At 52.8% G+C, this 16,276-nt stretch overlaps 4 protein-coding genes across 12 annotated transcripts in view; 2 read left to right on the top strand and 2 right to left on the bottom strand.

The window, feature by feature from the left end:
* LOC127054120 (RNA-binding protein 4B-like) overlaps positions 1-16,276 on the top strand; it is a 92,205-nt gene that overhangs the window by 44,820 nt on the left and 31,109 nt on the right. The window lies entirely within an intron of this gene.
* CCS (copper chaperone for superoxide dismutase) lies at positions 18-7,183 on the bottom strand. 4 transcript variants are annotated; one of them, XM_050959870.1, is made up of 8 exons: positions 6,636-7,183; positions 5,528-5,600; positions 5,305-5,442; positions 4,386-4,563; positions 3,798-3,858; positions 2,818-2,895; positions 1,679-1,782; positions 18-1,249 (listed from the first exon to the last, which is right to left on the bottom strand). In XM_050959870.1, exons 1-8 carry the CDS (start codon positions 6,681-6,683, stop codon positions 1,096-1,098), a joined length of 834 nt encoding a protein of 277 aa, XP_050815827.1. In that variant the 5' UTR covers positions 6,684-7,183; the 3' UTR covers positions 18-1,095. The 4 variants fall into 4 exon arrangements, with proteins under 4 accessions (XP_050815827.1, XP_050815830.1, XP_050815828.1 ...); XM_050959873.1 differs by lacking the exon at positions 6,636-7,183 and adding an exon at positions 6,193-6,327; XM_050959871.1 differs by lacking the exon at positions 1,679-1,782 and having other exon boundaries at positions 6,636-6,741.
* CCDC87 (coiled-coil domain containing 87) lies at positions 7,044-9,785 on the top strand. Its single transcript, XM_050957627.1, has one exon. It carries the CDS (start codon positions 7,044-7,046, stop codon positions 9,783-9,785), a length of 2,742 nt encoding a protein of 913 aa, XP_050813584.1.
* Positions 9,698-16,261, bottom strand: LOC127054122 (putative nuclease HARBI1). 2 transcript variants are annotated; one of them, XR_007775188.1, is made up of 3 exons: positions 15,073-16,261; positions 13,670-14,425; positions 9,698-9,880 (listed from the first exon to the last, which is right to left on the bottom strand). XR_007775188.1 is itself a non-coding variant. In XM_050959869.1 (2 exons), the coding sequence occupies exons 1-2, from the start codon at positions 15,776-15,778 to the stop codon at positions 14,025-14,027; spliced, it is 1,107 nt and encodes a 368-aa protein (XP_050815826.1). In that variant the 5' UTR covers positions 15,779-16,261; the 3' UTR covers positions 12,463-14,024. The 2 variants fall into 2 exon arrangements, 1 of the variants encoding a protein (XP_050815826.1); XM_050959869.1 differs by lacking the exon at positions 9,698-9,880 and having other exon boundaries at positions 12,463-14,425.

Raw genomic sequence — 16,276 nt, 5'->3', positions numbered from 1 at the left:
GCAGCAAGACAGCAGGGTGCAAGCACGAAAATATTTAATGACAGATTCAGTGCACAGGAAAGATACTCAAAGTCATCTCAGCCTCCACAGTTGATTTTAAATGGAAAACAGGCTGCAGCCTAACCCAGGCCCTCCTCTCTGGCTGCCTATGCTCAGGCTGGAGTTATCTAGAAACATCTGTCAGGCATAAGTAGCTCAGCACTTCCTCTTCTGCAATGCATGCAATCCACAGCACTTGCAGCCTCGGCTACTGCCAGACAGATTTCCCAAACCAGTCGGGAAAGTAAAGCAGCAAGGAACGTTGATCCTGAGCTCAAAGAACCTTTTGCAGGTTTCCTGTAGATACTTATGTAACTCCAGAAACTAATGACAATGTCCTATCTGTTTATGTAGCTTAGCAGAAAGAGCACTGGTTCGGGAAACCTGGGTTCTAAACCCAGCTCTGCCACGAGCCTGCTAGGTGACCTTGACCAAATCACTGCCCCCCGTGCCTCAGTTTCCTCATATGTAAAATGCAGATGATACTAAACCCCTTTGTAAAGTGCTTGGTGATATGCTGGTTCAGAGTACTAGATATGAACTAGTTAATATTTTATTATTAAAGATTCAATCCCCCAACCCATCTACTTAGTGCAAAAGCAATCACAAGAGAGCTGCCAAGCTCCCTGCCTCCCCCTTTCTAGTTCCCCCAGCAAAACCACCCTTGATATACCTGCTGTTTAAAAAGGAACAAATAAGCAAGAGAGGAAAAATTAAGATGCTTTTTTCACTGCCTTTACAAATCCCAAAGCAGCAAAAAGCTGCAGAGTCTATTTACAGGTCCCCTATAAAATGAGACATTGTCTGTAGCGAGTTTAGCAGCACCCAGCTGGGGAAGGATCAGGACATGAAACTGCTCAGAGGCTGGCAATAGAAGAACGAGACTGTGGTATGAGACAGGGATGCTGTGGAGAAGTCTAGTCCCCCCCTAAAGCTCACGTCAGTTCTCCCAAACCGCAGGCTCAAAGTGCCACCCCTTTGATGTTAGAAACACACTGAGCCCCAGCATAAAGCAACAACCAGTAGGCACAATGTGGAGAAAGGAAAGTCATAATCCTACAGGTGAGAGGCAGGCTGGCCAAGCATCCTCCTGCCTGGCCCTGCCACTGGTTTCTCCCGCTCCTCCCACAGCGTCACGCCATCGCAGGTGCAGATTTGCTTGGGGTTCTCGAACAGCCCAGCAGATCGGGCAATGATCCCACAGGCCAGCCTGGAAGGGAGGGAGGGAGCATTAGCAGATGCTGTGCTGCCAGGGGCGCCAGCCACTGCAGCCTGAATGGGCAGTCCCATGACCTGGCCATTTGCCCAGTCAGAGGTCAGGCAAGGCCAGACACATCTTACTCGTTACAGTGCAAGAGTACAATAAAGAGGCGTTAACCTCTCATTTGACCATAGCTGCTGATCCCACTCTTGCCTCATGCCCCTTTGGCAGGACGGGTAAGGAGAGGAAGAGACACTGACCCACCTCAACTTCCTGTAGCTCCCTTAGGCTAAGCCGTCCTTCCTCCCATGCTCACAGTTGATCCCATTCCTATATGCTGCTGCCCGGTCTGTCAGCTTGACCCTCAAGTATTTGTGCCAGCAAGATGCTGCCTTGAGCTACTCCCCTGGCGCCTGCTTCTTCCCCCTGGCTCCTCACCTCTCACCAGAGTTCCCACAGACTTTAGAGAGTGGGTGACCCCCGCGGCCAAGGTCGTCCTCACCAGAATCCACCACCAGAGAGCGGCCGATGATGTCCCAGACCTAGGAAGGATCACAGCCTTTGGCCATCCCTGTTGCATGTGTGGATCCCCAGCTCCCCTGGCAGAGCCCAGTACAGTCCTGAGAAGGGACTTTTGCATGATGAGAACCAGTGCATCCAGGCACAGCTTGGAGAGGGGCTTGTATCCTAGAGCTAGGGAAAGTGCAATCAGCTCTAAAGGAGCTCTCAGGGAATAATGGCCCACCCCTGCGCCCTACCTTCCCTTTGACTGCTCCCATCTCAGCCTCTGTCCCCTCTCCAGGTGCTCGGCTCCCTGTCCCACTGCACCATATGGGTGGCCCATCGGCCGGAAGGGGGTGAGTCTGGAGGGAAGATGAGACCCCACTCCTGCAGTTCCCAGGAGAGCAGCTGACGGAAGGTTTTGACTAGAGGAGGGGAAAGCAGAGGGAGCCCCAAGCTGCTACATACTCTTTCTGCTCCCTCCTTCCCACCTGGGATATTACACCTACTGCTTCAGGGTTTTGACTAGTTTAACTGTTAGAGACCAGGGTGAGACCTACTGCTGGGGCAGAATATCCCACATCAGCTACTGGAGGCAGGCCTTCCTCTGAAGCACCTGGTGCTGGGCCCTGTGGAAGAAGAGATCCTGAGCGACATGGCCCATGGGTCTGAGCTATTCAGGCAGTTCCTCTGTTCCTATGATATCCCTAAGAGCAAAAGTGTTTAATAGGATTCGACATTCTCCTCATCTCTATCAAGTGTCCGGAGTTATAATATTAGAGAACCTAGAGCTTAGGAAAGGAGTTATCCCTCCATTTCAACACAGAGTCTTCCCCCTAGCAAATGGGGTCAGCAGGAATGTTCCTTAGGGTAAGGTTATCCCATCAAAGCCTAATGGAGGGTTGCGAGCCCCTTCCTCTGAAGCAGCTGTGAGACAGCTGGATGGGCTCGCTGTTCTGATCCACTGTAGTGATGCCTTTCTGAAAGGAACAGTAGGACCCTCAACATGCCCTAATCTGACACAGCTCCCACTGGTGTCTCCCCAGCGATCCCTTGTGCAGATCAGGGGACCTCACCTTTAGCCGGGTGTCCTCCATCTGGAAGTCTGCCCTTCCATCACTGCCAGCCAGCACATTGCCAAGGTCTCCGAGATGCTGGAACAGAGCATCCACCCACACAGTCAGACCGTGGGAACTTTGACTTGAACCACAAAACAGAGCAAGATCAGAGCGAATTTTCTTCACTCAAATTCTTTTCTGGCTGAAAAAAAATTAGCTTTTCAACCAAAACCAGTATTTGGGTTGAAAATTTCTGGAATTTTGACAAAGAAATGGCCCCAAAACCTTATGTTTAACCAAAAACAGTTTTTGAAAACAAAAACTGTATACATTTTCATGGAAAGATTTTGAGGGGAAATGTTTGTTTTTCAAAATTTCAAAGAAAACAACAATTGTTATTTTCCAAGGAGGTGGATAAGGACTCTGTGGGCTGTGATCAGGCTGTGTTGGACAAGTATTTCAGTTTAGTTTGTTTCAAAGCCAGGCTGTGTCTGGCCCCATATGGCAAAGTGAGAGCCAACTAATGTGGGCATGCAAATGGAGACCATTGCTCAGAGGCCCCCAAGAGCAGCAGAGGCAGGAATGTGGCAGCCTGAGGACTGGGAAAGGTGCCTTTTCTTGGAGAACTGCAATGTTTGAAGTCCTTGCTGTCTCTGGACAGGCGATTGATTGTTTCATTCTGGCTTGCCCTCTATTGAGTCAACCCCCGGGCCTCCTCAGCACTGACTGCCAAAGAAGAGCACCCCCATCAAGTCACCCACTCTCCCCTAGTCACCCACAGAACTGACTCAGGGGAGAGTGCCCTACTGAGCCCCCAGCTCCATGCAGCACAGCCACCCCTTCCATCACACTGGGGTGAGCACTGACAGAGAGGAGAGCACCCCCCGCAGAGGCACTCACTCCTCTCCCTGCAGCAAGGTGCCCGCTAGCGTTACCAAAAGGCACTGAGGCCAGCACTGACAGTGAGGGCAGAATGCACGAACATGACCAGAACTCACCCTGTGTGCATCCTGTGGGCCCCCATGACGCTCCCCGTCTGGGTTGAAATGGTCTCCACAACTGTTTGAGGGGAAAAAAAGGGAAGACAGTATGACTTAGTGCAGAGGCCTCACACCACAGCCTCCAGAGAGATCTGGCCTGTTACCTGCTCCACTCTACATTTCAACACAGGGCTGGAATGTGCACTGGCCAAAGGGGAAGGAGCTGAACTGGAAAACAGCCTCATCCCCTCACAGCTCGTGTCCTCTTGCTGTGTCTATGTGCCTCCCCGAGAGGCTCTTCAAGAAAAGGCCAATCTCATTAAACTTGTGAAGAGTGCATCTGGTGAAACTGTTGCTGAAAAACGGAGGGCCTAATGGAGAGGGCACTGGGCTGGGAGCCCTGGGTTCTATTACAGGGCCTGCCACTGACCTTAGGAAGATCCCTCCCTTTGTCTCTCAGTGCTTCAGTTTCCCCATCTGTTAAATGGGAATCTTGACACTAAATGCCATTAAGTTGGGAGGCACTCATTTCCCGTAAGTACCTTTGCAAACCCCAGGCTGCTATACTGGACAGCAACACCTCCCTGAAGGGGAGAGGTCTCTTACCTGTCACAAGAGTTCGTGACGTCCCCAAATTCATGGACGTGCAGCCCATGCAACCCTGGCTCCAGACCATCAATGGTCCCTTCAATGAGACACTTCTCTGGGGAGACCTGCAGGAATCTCACCACCCCTTGGACAAGGCTGGAGCCTGACATCATGGCCACAGCTGCACCGAGGTTCTCTAAAAGGGAGGGCAATGTCAGGTGGACACAGACAGTCACTGCCACCTGCATTCCCCTCCCCAACTAAGATGTCCCAGACAGCATAGCAAGCAGAGTAGCACCAGTGTCCAAGAACTCCCTGAGGAGGAGTTGAGAGGATGAAATACAGCACAGGCTGTTTAGGGAAGGGGAAGATATTGGCCATGCAGCACAGTGGAACTGGGAACCATTCTGTATATTATGGTATGGCCCAGGGGCTAGGTCATTAGCCTAGGACTTGTGAGATCCAGGTTCAAGTCCTTGCTCTGCCCCAGTTTCCCTGTGTGACACTGGGCAAGTCCCTTAGCCTCTCTGTGTCTCAGTTTCCCGATAATAGCACTGCCCTGCCTCCCAGGGAAGCTGTGAGGGTAGATACAGTAAAGACTGTGAAGCACCCAAATACTACAGTGATGAGGGTCATAAAACTACCTTACACAAGATAAATCATATAGAGGCACTCATCTCACATTGGGGCCCCTGAGGTACCAGACACCACATGCCCTTCCCCGGTTTCAGGTGCAGCATAGACACACAGTGTGAAGCAGTCCCTGCTTTGCAGAGCTCAAAGCCTAAAGAGCCAAACACAGGTGCCAAGAGGGGAAGGGATTTGCCCAGCAGCAGAGTCACAAATAAAACCCACAGCAATAGACTGGGACTCCTAGCCGCTACCCCATGCTATCTCCTGTTCCTTTCAGGCTATGACCCAGGGACTCCATACTCACGTGGCTCACTGCTCCCCATGCCCTTCAGCACAGCCCGGCGGCCTGTGCTCTCCAACAGGCCCTTCACCTTCCCAGCACTCATGCTGGTCTCCACCAGCACACTCTGAGAGTCCAGCCGAATGTCCAGTACCCGGAGCCCTGCAGGAAAAGCCCTGGCATGGTGAAAACAGCAGGAGACCACAGCAGCTGTCATGGGGAATGAGAGGGCTGGAGTGTCTCTCACCTGTTGCTCCTTGCAGAGAGGCCTGCACGGCATCCACGCATTCCTGGCAGTTCATCTGCACAGCGAACTCCAGCTGGTTGATTTTAGGAGGCATGTGAGACAGAGTTTGTCATGGAAACCAACCCAATTCCACACCTTGGCAGTCTTCATCCACCAGTCCTACCCCTCTCCTGGCCCAGAACTACAACACCTCTTTTGAACATGGTTCAAAAAATAACAAGATAAGTTACTGGAGAAGAGGTCCATCAGTGGCTCTTAGCCAGGATGGGCAGGGATGTATCCCTAGCCTCTGTTTGCTAGAAGCTGGGAACAGGTGGCAGGGGGTAGATCACTTGAAGATTACCTGTTCTGTTCATTCCGTTTGGTCTGATCCAGCATATTCATTCCAGCAGAAGGGGGTTTCCTGTCCTCTCTAGAATTGCCCCCACCTAGAGGAAGCTAAACCAACCACCTCATACCCTACACCTGTACAATTCTCCCAACATTGGGCAGTTTGGATTTCTCATCTCCAGCAACTTCCCCTCTCTCAATCCCTCCCATGCAGGGATTCTGCATTGTGCCACACATGCTCATACATAAGGTGACTTTGCCCCCTCATGTTCATCAGCCCACCCACAAGGTATTTGTGTTCTGCCCCATTCATCCCTCTTCTTGCTACCCCTTACACAAGGGACTTCGCCCCAGAGGCATATGTCCTCCAGAAGAGACTGTTTCTCATTCCCTCCACCCCGGCACACAATTTCTTCTCCTCCAGGCACATACACAGGGGACAGCCCTCCAGACATGTACCTCCCCCACCCCCAGCATGCCCCCGTGACTCACACAGGGCACCATGTTCCCCCAGCTACAAGCGCTGACAACTCTGAGGACAGATCTTATCACGAGTCTCGTTGTTGGGCGTGCCCCGGGCTCCTGGCAGCGGGACGATCCCAGCCCCGCTTTGATTAAGCTCGGAGGAGCTTCGCAGTGCAAACAAACACAGGGACCAAGCGGGGACGGGAGCTGCCCGACATCTGCAGCAGAGGCGGGGACAGAACCCTCCCCCCTCGCCCCGGCACACTGCCTCCTAGAGACACAACCCAGCTTCCCCGCTGCGGAGTCTCCTTACCCGGCAGCTGGGGCCTCCTGCCTCCCCGGGCCCCGGCGTCGCCTCCATCGCTCGCTCCCGTCCGCCCGGTCCGGACTCGTTTCCAGGAAACGCGCCGGTCACGACACTTCCGGCCGCCAGCCTGATTGGCGGAAGCTGGGACGCCGCCTAGCGGCCCCCGAGCCCCACCATAGCTCGGGGGCAAGGCACGAGCTATTCCGGTGCGCTGTTACCATGGAAACTCTGCTTGCTGAGACGCTCTCTCGGCTCTGAGCCGGGAAGTGACGAGCAAGGGCCGGGCTGAGCCCCGGGATTAGGGCGCAGCGGCTGGGGGTTGTTGTGAGCCCAGGGGCCTGGGAGCCGGGAACGAGGGGCTGCTGGGAGGCCGAGGGGCAGAGTCCTCTCTGGGCCCGAGCGGGCGTGTCCGTCATGTCCCGCGCTGGCTCCTCCTGGGATCTCTATGCCTTGGAGGAGACGGAGGAAGTGACCCAGACGCTGCACCAGGTCTACCAGGGCATCCTGGCCCCGCTCTCCCTCTTCCAGCCTCCTTCAAAGGGGCCCCCAGGAGTCCCACAGCGCACCCTAGCCCCGGCCCCACCCAGCCCCCAGCTCCATGGTACACAGGAGACTAGTTCTGCCGAGCCTCCCAGCACCCCGGAGACCAGCCACACGCTACCATCTGGCTCCCCAAAGCCTCCGGTGCCTGCATTCTTTATCCCAGTTTCGCTAGCTGCTCTGACCCAGTTGATTGAAGAGCGCCTTTCTTTGGGCAGGGAGTCGTTGCTCATCTCCAGCCAGGCGGGACAGGTCTTCAAGGAGATCATCCTGGCAGAAGTAAAATTCACCTGGGAGGATGCCAGTCAGTCACTCTCCAACCCAGCCCTCAGCAGCTGGCAGAACAAGTACCTATACCAGCATCTGGTGTCATACATCACACTTGTCTCTGAACACCTCTTCTTCCACTATCTCTGCCTGATGGAGCTCCATCGGGGCATGGCTGTCTTCACTGACTATGCCAACCTCACCCGCTTTGCAGCCCAGCTCTCTCTGGACTGCTCCAGTCTCCTCAACATGGCTGCCATCCAGCGACATCTCATTGCAGAGCTGAAGACCCCGCAGAACCACCTTTTTCTTGACAGCAGGCCAGCTCGGCCAAAGCGAAAACGGCCACCACAGAGAGGCCGGCACTCAGCCAGAAGCACTATAGGCTGTCGCCTCGGCCTCACCATCAGTCACTTCATCAAACTGACCAGGCCCCACACGCAGACATGCAGGCAGAAAATTGCAAAGGATATAGAAGAACTTGAGGAGATACCCTCATTGGACTTAAGCAGAGTCTATCACTTGATCCCTAATGTAGAGACTTTTGACAGCTGCTTTAGCAACCTGCCATGTGTAGCAGTGAGAACCCCCTGCTCCTGTACCCCTGCTTCAGAAGATCAGGATGTCACAAAGAGGGTCAGGCATGAGGCTGGCTCCATTTCCAAAAAAAGTCATTCACTGCCCAATATGAGAGATGGGCAACTCCTCTCAGATGAACTTGGGATCCATCTTCCCCCTCGCCCCCTCACACCGATAGTGCCCAGTCGCTATGCTGAGTCAGCAACAGATAGCAATCTTGAAGAGTCCATGGCCATAGCCGAGGACCTCCACAAGCTAGTTCAAGGCTCCCTCCTCAGAAGTGGTAGCAGAAGAGATGAGAGTGAGGACACAGAACTGCCTCCCATCATTGGAGCACTGACACGACGCAGAGCCAATGTAACCAAACTCCAGCAGCTTCAGGAGACACTTAGATGCCTCCAGGAAGAGGAAATGGCTGAGCAACAGCTGAGATATATGGTAGTTTTTGCACCACCCACTCACCCTCAAGCCGCCACGGTGAATCTTCAAATACACCATGGCATGGTAGCAAAGGCAGCTGACCTACAAGTGTCCGACAGAGTACTTGTTGACTCTGTGGCTATTCAGAGATACGGCCCCTTGTACAATGATCTTCTGGGAGAGATTGATACTGCTACAGTGAGTTACTTGGATGCAAACCTTTCAGCTGGGGAAGAGATCTGGGAAATTTACAAGGAACTGATAAAAATCATCCCCACAGAGTATCTGAGATTTGACCAAGGACCCTTGATAGAGCCTGCAGCTATGAACGTGGACTTATCCAACAGCTTGGCTTCCTCCACACTGACCAAAAGGAAAAGTGAGCAGGTAATCAATACAGAATTGAATAAGCTCCTGCCCGCTGGACCGTTCAGCACCCAGAAAGTCATTACACCAGTGCAATCAAGTTTGCCCCTCATGATTGCCCGTGAACAAAAAACCACTTGGTATCAGTGGTGGAAATCCGCCCTTAACGCCGATGACTACCTGAAATATGTCTCCACCAAGGAGTCTGATTACCTGCATGTGATATTTCATTTGTACAGTGAGGGGGAGGAGCCACTTTTCATAGATGAAGCCCAGAAGAAACAACTGGAGGAAGCACTGAGAGAGGTAAAACGGAAAGTGGCAGAGGTCCGCTCAAAGAGAGAGAAGTACATGCCTGGGATGTGGAACACAAACACCATCATGCTTGGTGGGCTTGGGACTTTTGAGGACCAGGACCGTAAGCCTGGAGACCTCAGACTGCTGCAGAAGCAACTGGAAAGACTCTGGGAAGTTCTTCATTTCCCTGATAGGGAGAGGCTTGATATGGCGATTAAGTACAGCTCCAACCAGTCTTACGCTCAGCTCCCAGCTATGCTCAAAGCCTGGGAGAAAGCAGCAAAGAGTATCCAGGAACGGGAGCTCTTGCTGTTAGAACTGGAGAAGTTTGAGCAAACCGCCTCTGACCCAAACCGCTTCTTCGAAAGGAGCCTTGAGTCTTTCGCCACACGCACCTGGGAGTCGAGGACCAGAGGCCGCCTGTATGCAGCGATCGCCCAGTGTGACACCGACCTCTACATCATTCTGCACCAGATCAAGGAGAGGTTCCATGACACTGTGACTTTCAAGGGCCGCCCATACTTGGAGAAGATGCGGTGGGACAAAGTGGAGATGCTGTACTGGCTGCAGCAGGAACGTCGTGCTGGTGCCCTGGCAAAAGAAACAGGGAGAGAGGCGAGGCTCTGGAAGCTACCTCCACTGGCTCAGGTAGGCAGCAGTGCAGGATTCTCTCCCACATCCCAGTAACATGCGAAGGAAAACGGATCAGCTGGGTAAATGACTCAATGGGGACAGTTCTCTGATCTTGCCAGGCCAAAGTAAGGATCTTCTGTACAGTCACCCTGTGATGGAGAATCATCAGAAGAGGGTGAGGGAAGTGCCAAACAAGAGCAATAAATACATTACAAAGCCAGAGCAGTAAATTATTCCCTGGATCCATTACTGGCTGGTGGATCTGTTCTGGAGTTAGCATACACAGCTTAGAGCAGCATCACTCACACGCCTATCCTTGCAGAAAATCCAGGGAGCAAAGCTGGGCTCAGGGAGGCATATGCCAGTGTTTGGAGCACCCAAGGTGAAATGCAGCAGCCAGAAGAGGGGAGGGGAGACAGACCACTCCATTAGAAGGTGGGGAGGAAATTGTGAGGAAGTATGGAACACCATGCAGGAAGAGATGGGTAATGGGATGGGGGAAGAGAGAGGATTCATTGGAGTAGGGGACATATAGGGAGAAGGAATGATGCAGGGAGGGAAAACAAACCAAGTTATTTTGGGCCATAAACCCTCTAGAGATGGGGTGCAAAACACTCAGCATTGGCCTAACTCTGCTCCCACTTACATCAGTGGTATTTTCGCGCTGACTATAATGGGAGCAGAGTCAGGTTTTGCAAAGCCCAACCTTAGAGAGTTTATATTATCTGAAGGGCCAACATTCTCTAAAAGGCCCAGAATGGGCAGGAGGAGCTTGGTCAGTGTAATGCTAGGTGCAAGCAATGAGCTTGTTGGGATTCTTCAGTCTGCATTACATAGTTCAAGGAGTTGAACTGTATGATCCAACTGGGCATTTCTGGAATTCGTATCAGTTAACCCAGTAGGCCTGGGACCATCTAAAACAGCTATAAAAATGGCACCCACATCTCCTCAGTGCTGGCAGGGGATTGGAACTGGACGTTCCTTGGAGAAAGAAGAGTTGGGAGTCAGCCCAGATACCACAGCTCAGCACGGCTTTGAAGGAAAATTGAGCTACAGCAAACTAAGGCCACTTCACTTCTGAATGAGAGCATCTACAGGGCTTAATGCCCTTAACTTCACTCATTCGGTTAATTCAGCTTTCCAGAGTGTCCCTGTGTAGACCAACCCTCACAGGCAGCCAAAACCAGACTGCCTGAATACTTGGAAGTCACTCTAACCCAGTGTCCTCCGCCACAAGATCATGCTCTGCAGTGAGGGTTCTTCCCAGACCCCATGTCACCTGCCCAGTGTCAGCTGAAGGGGACTTTTCCAACATAAGGAGCAAGAATATTTTATTATGGAAAATATCTATTAACCCCTCCATACCCTATTCAAAATGGCACAACCACATCAGCTGCAAACGATTAAAGTCACCTGTAGGGACAGATTGAGCCTGGAAAATTACAGCCCCAGAAATGAATTTGTCGAACTTAAGAGACCATCCCTTCAGCTTTAATGACAGCAATCCCACAGTACTATTCATCTGTAGAGCTCAGTGCACTTTGCAAAGATCAGTATTATCCCTATTTTACAGAAGGGAAAACAGGCAGAGAGGAAGTGATTTACCCAGTGTTACCCAGCAGGCCAGTGACCTCCCAAGTCCCAGTCCACTGCTTTATCCACTAGGCCATGCAGCCTTGCCCCAGTGAGGCATCCACTGTAGCAGAGAATCAGCACACAGCATCCACAGCTGACTTTGCTGGAGAAGATTCCCACTGGATAAATGAGCTGGATGGGACCCTGGCTTCACAAGGACAGGGATAGGCTGCAGTGTTCCCTTGTGTCAGAGACACCTTGGTGCCTTCTCATATGGCATTAATAAGGGAAACACCACTTCTACATCCCACAGTGCAGAGAAAGCTGTAGGAGCGGTCTCTTCTCCACAGCCAGAGAAACCTGTGGGTAGCACTTAATAACTGCCTATTTCTCATAGCTGCCGATAGGAGCACCTCACATTTACAGATCAGGCTGCAAGCTCCAGCTGCTGGCCTGGCTATCCAACTCCTTGGGCACTCAGCTGAGCTGCAGGTACACACATGGGCCACCATACAGGCCAGCCAATGGCCATTCCTACACCCTAGCCAGTGGAATTCAATGCCACAAGACATCATCAAGGCGAACAGCTTAGCAGCATTCATAAAGAGGTTAGATAGTATATGGCTAAAGGGGATCTCCACGAGTTCCAGAAGGGATCCAAACCATCCTGCATTGGGGTATTTATCAAACACTAACTCTTGAGGTCAGGAGAGAATGGCTCAGCAGGACAGATTATCCCCTTGGATTTCTTGGCCCTTCCTTTTGTACTAATCCCTATTAGAGACAGGATACTTAGCTAGAGGGATTCACTCATCTAATATATTGTAGCTGTTCTTATGTTCCTACAGAGTAACCACATGGAGACAGGCAGAGGAAATAATATATACACAAGGGAAGGATGAGGCCTGCATAGAGTGTGTAGATGGACAGGTGGGATGTGCCTAGGTGCAAACTCCACCAAGAAAGTAAGTTTGCATTTATACAGCAGGATGGATGGAGCATCCAGCTTCTGAGGACAGTCAGTTTTACAAATGGGCAAGCAGAGATTAAGCAAGCGGGTGCAGTGACTCACTGTCAGAGCCAGGCATAAAATGCAAGATCTGGCATCCCTTCCCTCTCCTCCAGACACTCCTTTAACAAGAACAACCCAAACATCTATAAGAAAATACTTTTTATTTTTCCCTCACAAAAAATAATTTCCTCCTCTATGCTGCAGGGAGCATCACCTGCAACAGGGACTGGATCGCATAGAGCAGGAGCTTTGCATGCTAAGCTGGAGAACAAAGTAGCCAATTTTGAGAGAGAGAGAGAACTCTGGTTGCCATCATGACTTGGGCCTGGCAGTACATCTGGTTTCTGCTCCCCTGGGGGTGAAATAAAGCAGAAGAGCTTAAGTGGGGCAGAGAAACATTAACGTGTCCACAACTGTCTTCTGCGCTCTCCAGTGTCCCTCTAATCGCTCCCAGCTCTAGCTGTCTCCCATTGCCTGCACCCCCTTCATCCACAAGCTGCCCTAGAGTGGCATGGGCAGTGTCAGGGCAATCCTATGGGCATACTGATCTCTTGGCAATCAGTACTTTAGCACTGGAAAGTGGGTGAGGAACAGTTAACCTTTAGAATGCTGAAGACCAATGTTATCATGCCTGTGCCTCTGCCTCTCCCTAGCCGGAGGCCACCATGCCTCCACTCAGAGACCATTCTCTCAATCATGTGAACCAGGCCCTGAGCCCAGTCCCCAACCCACTGCTCAACACTTCCCCCTTGGATTCCCAGCTTCATGAACCAGAGCACAGGGGGCATCCAATAGAGCAGTGTGTGTGAAGTTAGGCCTGTGCCATCTAAGAGCCAGAACCCCTCCCTCCTGCCAGCATATAGCACCCTACCTTGGAAATGAAGGCATTAGCCAGGGCCCTCAAGAATTACAAGGCAGGAGCAGGATGGTCTGTGATATTGAGAAGGGGATCCTTAATTTACAATGCAGTAGGCTGCAGGCATGCACTTTTCCAAGCTGGGGCTTGGACATTTTCAGAACATAGACTAACCTGTCCTCACTACATCCCTGGCTGGAGGAGTCACTACTACTAGAACCCCTACCTACACAGGCAACTTGGCCAAGGCTGCTGAGCACCTCAGGGATAGAGCAGGGACAAAGATTTGGGGAGTTCCAATCCCCAGCTTTGCTCAGGATAGGTGGAAACACTGCCTCTCAATAAAGGCCACTTCCATTCATTACCCTCCTTTCATTGTAGGGGTTCAGTTCACTCCATGCTGCCAGTTTCAGCCTAGCAGCAATCCGTGGGCAGCCGAATTTTTTCATCTCACCCGCAGCTAGACTAAAAGAGCAACGTGTGTGAGTCAAGTACCGTTTGGCTTCAGAAACGGCCAGTCCACACCCAGTAACAGCTCTGGGGCATAAAGGTGGTAACGTCTTCCAGGCCCATAGAACCATCCTCAGTCACTACTCTATGGAAAAAACTAGACAGAAGTTTTTAAACAAAATGCAGTCCCCACAGTGAAATCCTGTGTCAGAAGCTGGAATTGCTGGCACCTCTTCCTAGGACAGGTCAGTGTTGGGAATGCCACCAGCTCCTGGATAAGATACGTTCCAGCTGCTTATAGAGAGGGTGAAGTGCGTGGTTTGTACCAGATGCTGAGGGGAAAAACTTGGCATGCTGGTCCTTTTCCCCACCAAGAGCAGTTTCAGAAGCAGCTGGTGCTCTAGGTCAGGCTTTCTCTGAAACGTTGCACAATCCGCGCTCTCACTGCCCGGGCCTCACTGGAGATCTGAACAAAGGGGGTTTGCACTGGAAGCTCTGGGTCAGCATCCGACCCCTCCACCAGCTCCTCCCCCTCTGCCAGGTCTAAGGGCATCCTGCGGCTCAGAGCGATGTTGTGCAGTATACAGCAGGCGAGGAAGATCTGGCAGACTTTCTGGGGGGTGTACTGCAAGGAGCCACTTGATTTATCCAGGCATCGGAAACGCATTTTCAAGAGGGTGCATGTCTGCTTGAGCACGGAGAGGGCCTCCTGGTGCATGGCATTGTACTTCTCCTCTCCCGGACTACATGGGAATAAAATTGGAGTCATGAGCCATGTTTTCAGCGGGTAACTTCGGTCTCCTGCAGGCACAGAAGGACGATAGAAGAAATATGTTAGCACAGACTCCCCCAGGCCTTTGGAAGCTGAGCTCCCACCATTCTTTGGGGGAAATGAAACCAAAGCACTCCCACCCCAGCCCCATAATGCGCTGTGAAAGGCCACACATTGTGCGAAGATGAAGATCTAAACTTTCTTAAACATGTAACTAGTCCCACTGCAGTCAACGGACTGTTTATAGGCTGAAAGGTATCTGTGTGCTAAGTACTTACCAGGGTCTATGTCTGCTCTGTATTCACACTGGGAGTAGTTACAGCTCTTATCTTTCTAGATGAACCTTGCCAGTGGAGTGTCCAAGCACCTCACCATTTTACCCACATACCCCCTTGAGGAAGAGAAGTCCCTTTTATAGGCACAGGGTGGAATTAAGTGACTTGCTGAAGGTCATACAGCAGGTAATTGGCAGAGTGGTGAACTGAACTCAGGACCCTATACCCTGGATCATCCTTCTTACATATTGTCAGTCATGCTGAGATACAGATATCATCCCACCAGGTGCCAGGCGCAAGGGATCACTATGTTTGCTGAACAAGGTCAGGGGGCTGCTCCACAATGGAGAGGTCTCTCTGGTTGCCCACCCCCCAAAGCATCGTTCTCTGTCCTGACTCACCCAGCAGCCACAGCCCGTCAAGCCGGGCTCCATCAAGCAGCCGAGCCAGGGCAGAGTTCTCCAGCACGGCGGCATTGGGGCAGGAGCCAGGGTATTTGGCCACCACGTTGATGATGGTGCCATGAGAATCACACACCACCTGCATGTTCATGGAGTGGTAGTTGCGGGCATTGCGGTAGGCAAGCTCATTTTCTGAGGGGGCCCGCAGCGCCACATGCATGCTGCCTAGCAGGCCCAGCACCCCAGGAAAGTAGCCCTCAGCATGCCCTGCCGTGGGGACGGGGACTGGGAAGGTAATGTAGCGGGCAGCCCGGCGCTGCAGTGCCTCCAGGAATTGGGCCAAGCAGTTGGACATGGCTGACTGGCTGATGCCTGTAGTGTCCCGTGTGGCCGTCTGGAAGGAGCCTGAAGCCAGGAAGGTGAGGGCTGAGGTCACCTTGACAGCCACCGGCAGGGCGTGGCTGCGACCTGTCAAGCTCTCGAGGTCAGAGCCCAGCTCGCTGCAGAGCCCCGCAATAGCTGCCTTGTCCAGACGATAGCGCCGCAACACCTGCTCCTCGCTGAGGTCCAGGAAGGAGCTGCGGGCCCGGTACACCCGGTGCTCAGGGTAGAAACGGCGCCGCCTGCTCCGCTTCCTCCGGGCCCCCGTGGCCCCCTCACTGCTGCGTTCCCGCACCCGTCGCAGCAGCAGCACTGTCTCTGACATCTTTCCTACGCCTCGCGGGCCCCGGGGGCAGGAGCCACCCCACGCCTCGCGGGCCCCAGGGTCCCCCAACCCCTAACGTAGCTAAGGGAGAGAAACGAGGAGATCCACCCCCATGCTCCAGGGCGGGAGAAGAGCTGCTGGCAGCACAGGTAGCGCAGCCCGGTTGCCAGGGAGCCCCTCAGGCAAGAGCCCTACCCCCAGCAGGGGTGTGGTGCGAGCTGGGCGTGTCGGGAGATCCCCATCTACACACCGCCTAAGGGTACTGATGCCGCCAGCGGGCACCTCCCCCACCCCCAGAAAAGAGGAGCAGGAGGCGCCCGGGAAGGGGGCAGGGGCCACTGGCTGAGCAGAGAGCGGAGCCTGCGCGTGGGTAGCACGAAACCGCTGTGCCCCGTCGGCAACCGCAACCAAAATCTTCCAGTCTCGCAACAGCTCCACCGGCCCAGACCCCAGAACGAGCACGACGCAAAGAGAGCCCGCCCTTCCCCGCCGGCCTTG

This window comes from Gopherus flavomarginatus, chromosome 6 (genome assembly GCF_025201925.1).
Source record: "Gopherus flavomarginatus isolate rGopFla2 chromosome 6, rGopFla2.mat.asm, whole genome shotgun sequence".
NCBI classification, from domain to species: Eukaryota; Metazoa; Chordata; order Testudines; family Testudinidae; genus Gopherus; species Gopherus flavomarginatus.
This window is presented reverse-complemented; position numbering and strand designations above follow the sequence as displayed.

Coding starts and splice junctions, on each gene's coding strand:
- CCS (XM_050959873.1), bottom strand. CDS start 6,312: ATGTCTGGAGGGCTGTCCCCTGTGTATGTGCCTGGAGGAGAAGAAATT. Junction 5,443..5,527: donor CTCTCTGCAAGGAGCAACAG/GTGAGAGACACT, acceptor CTTTTCCTGCAG/GGCTCCGGGTACTGGACATT. Junction 1,250..1,678: donor TGTGGGAACTCTGGTGAGAG/GTGAGGAGCCAG, acceptor CCTCCCTTCCAG/GCTGGCCTGTGGGATCATTG.
- CCDC87 (XM_050957627.1), top strand. CDS start 7,044: ATGTCCCGCGCTGGCTCCTCCTGGGATCTCTATGCCTTGGAGGAGACG.
- LOC127054122 (XM_050959869.1), bottom strand. CDS start 15,778: ATGTCAGAGACAGTGCTGCTGCTGCGACGGGTGCGGGAACGCAGCAGT. Junction 14,426..15,072: donor TGACGGGCTGTGGCTGCTGG/GTGAGTCAGGAC, acceptor CTGTGCCTGCAG/GAGACCGAAGTTACCCGCTG.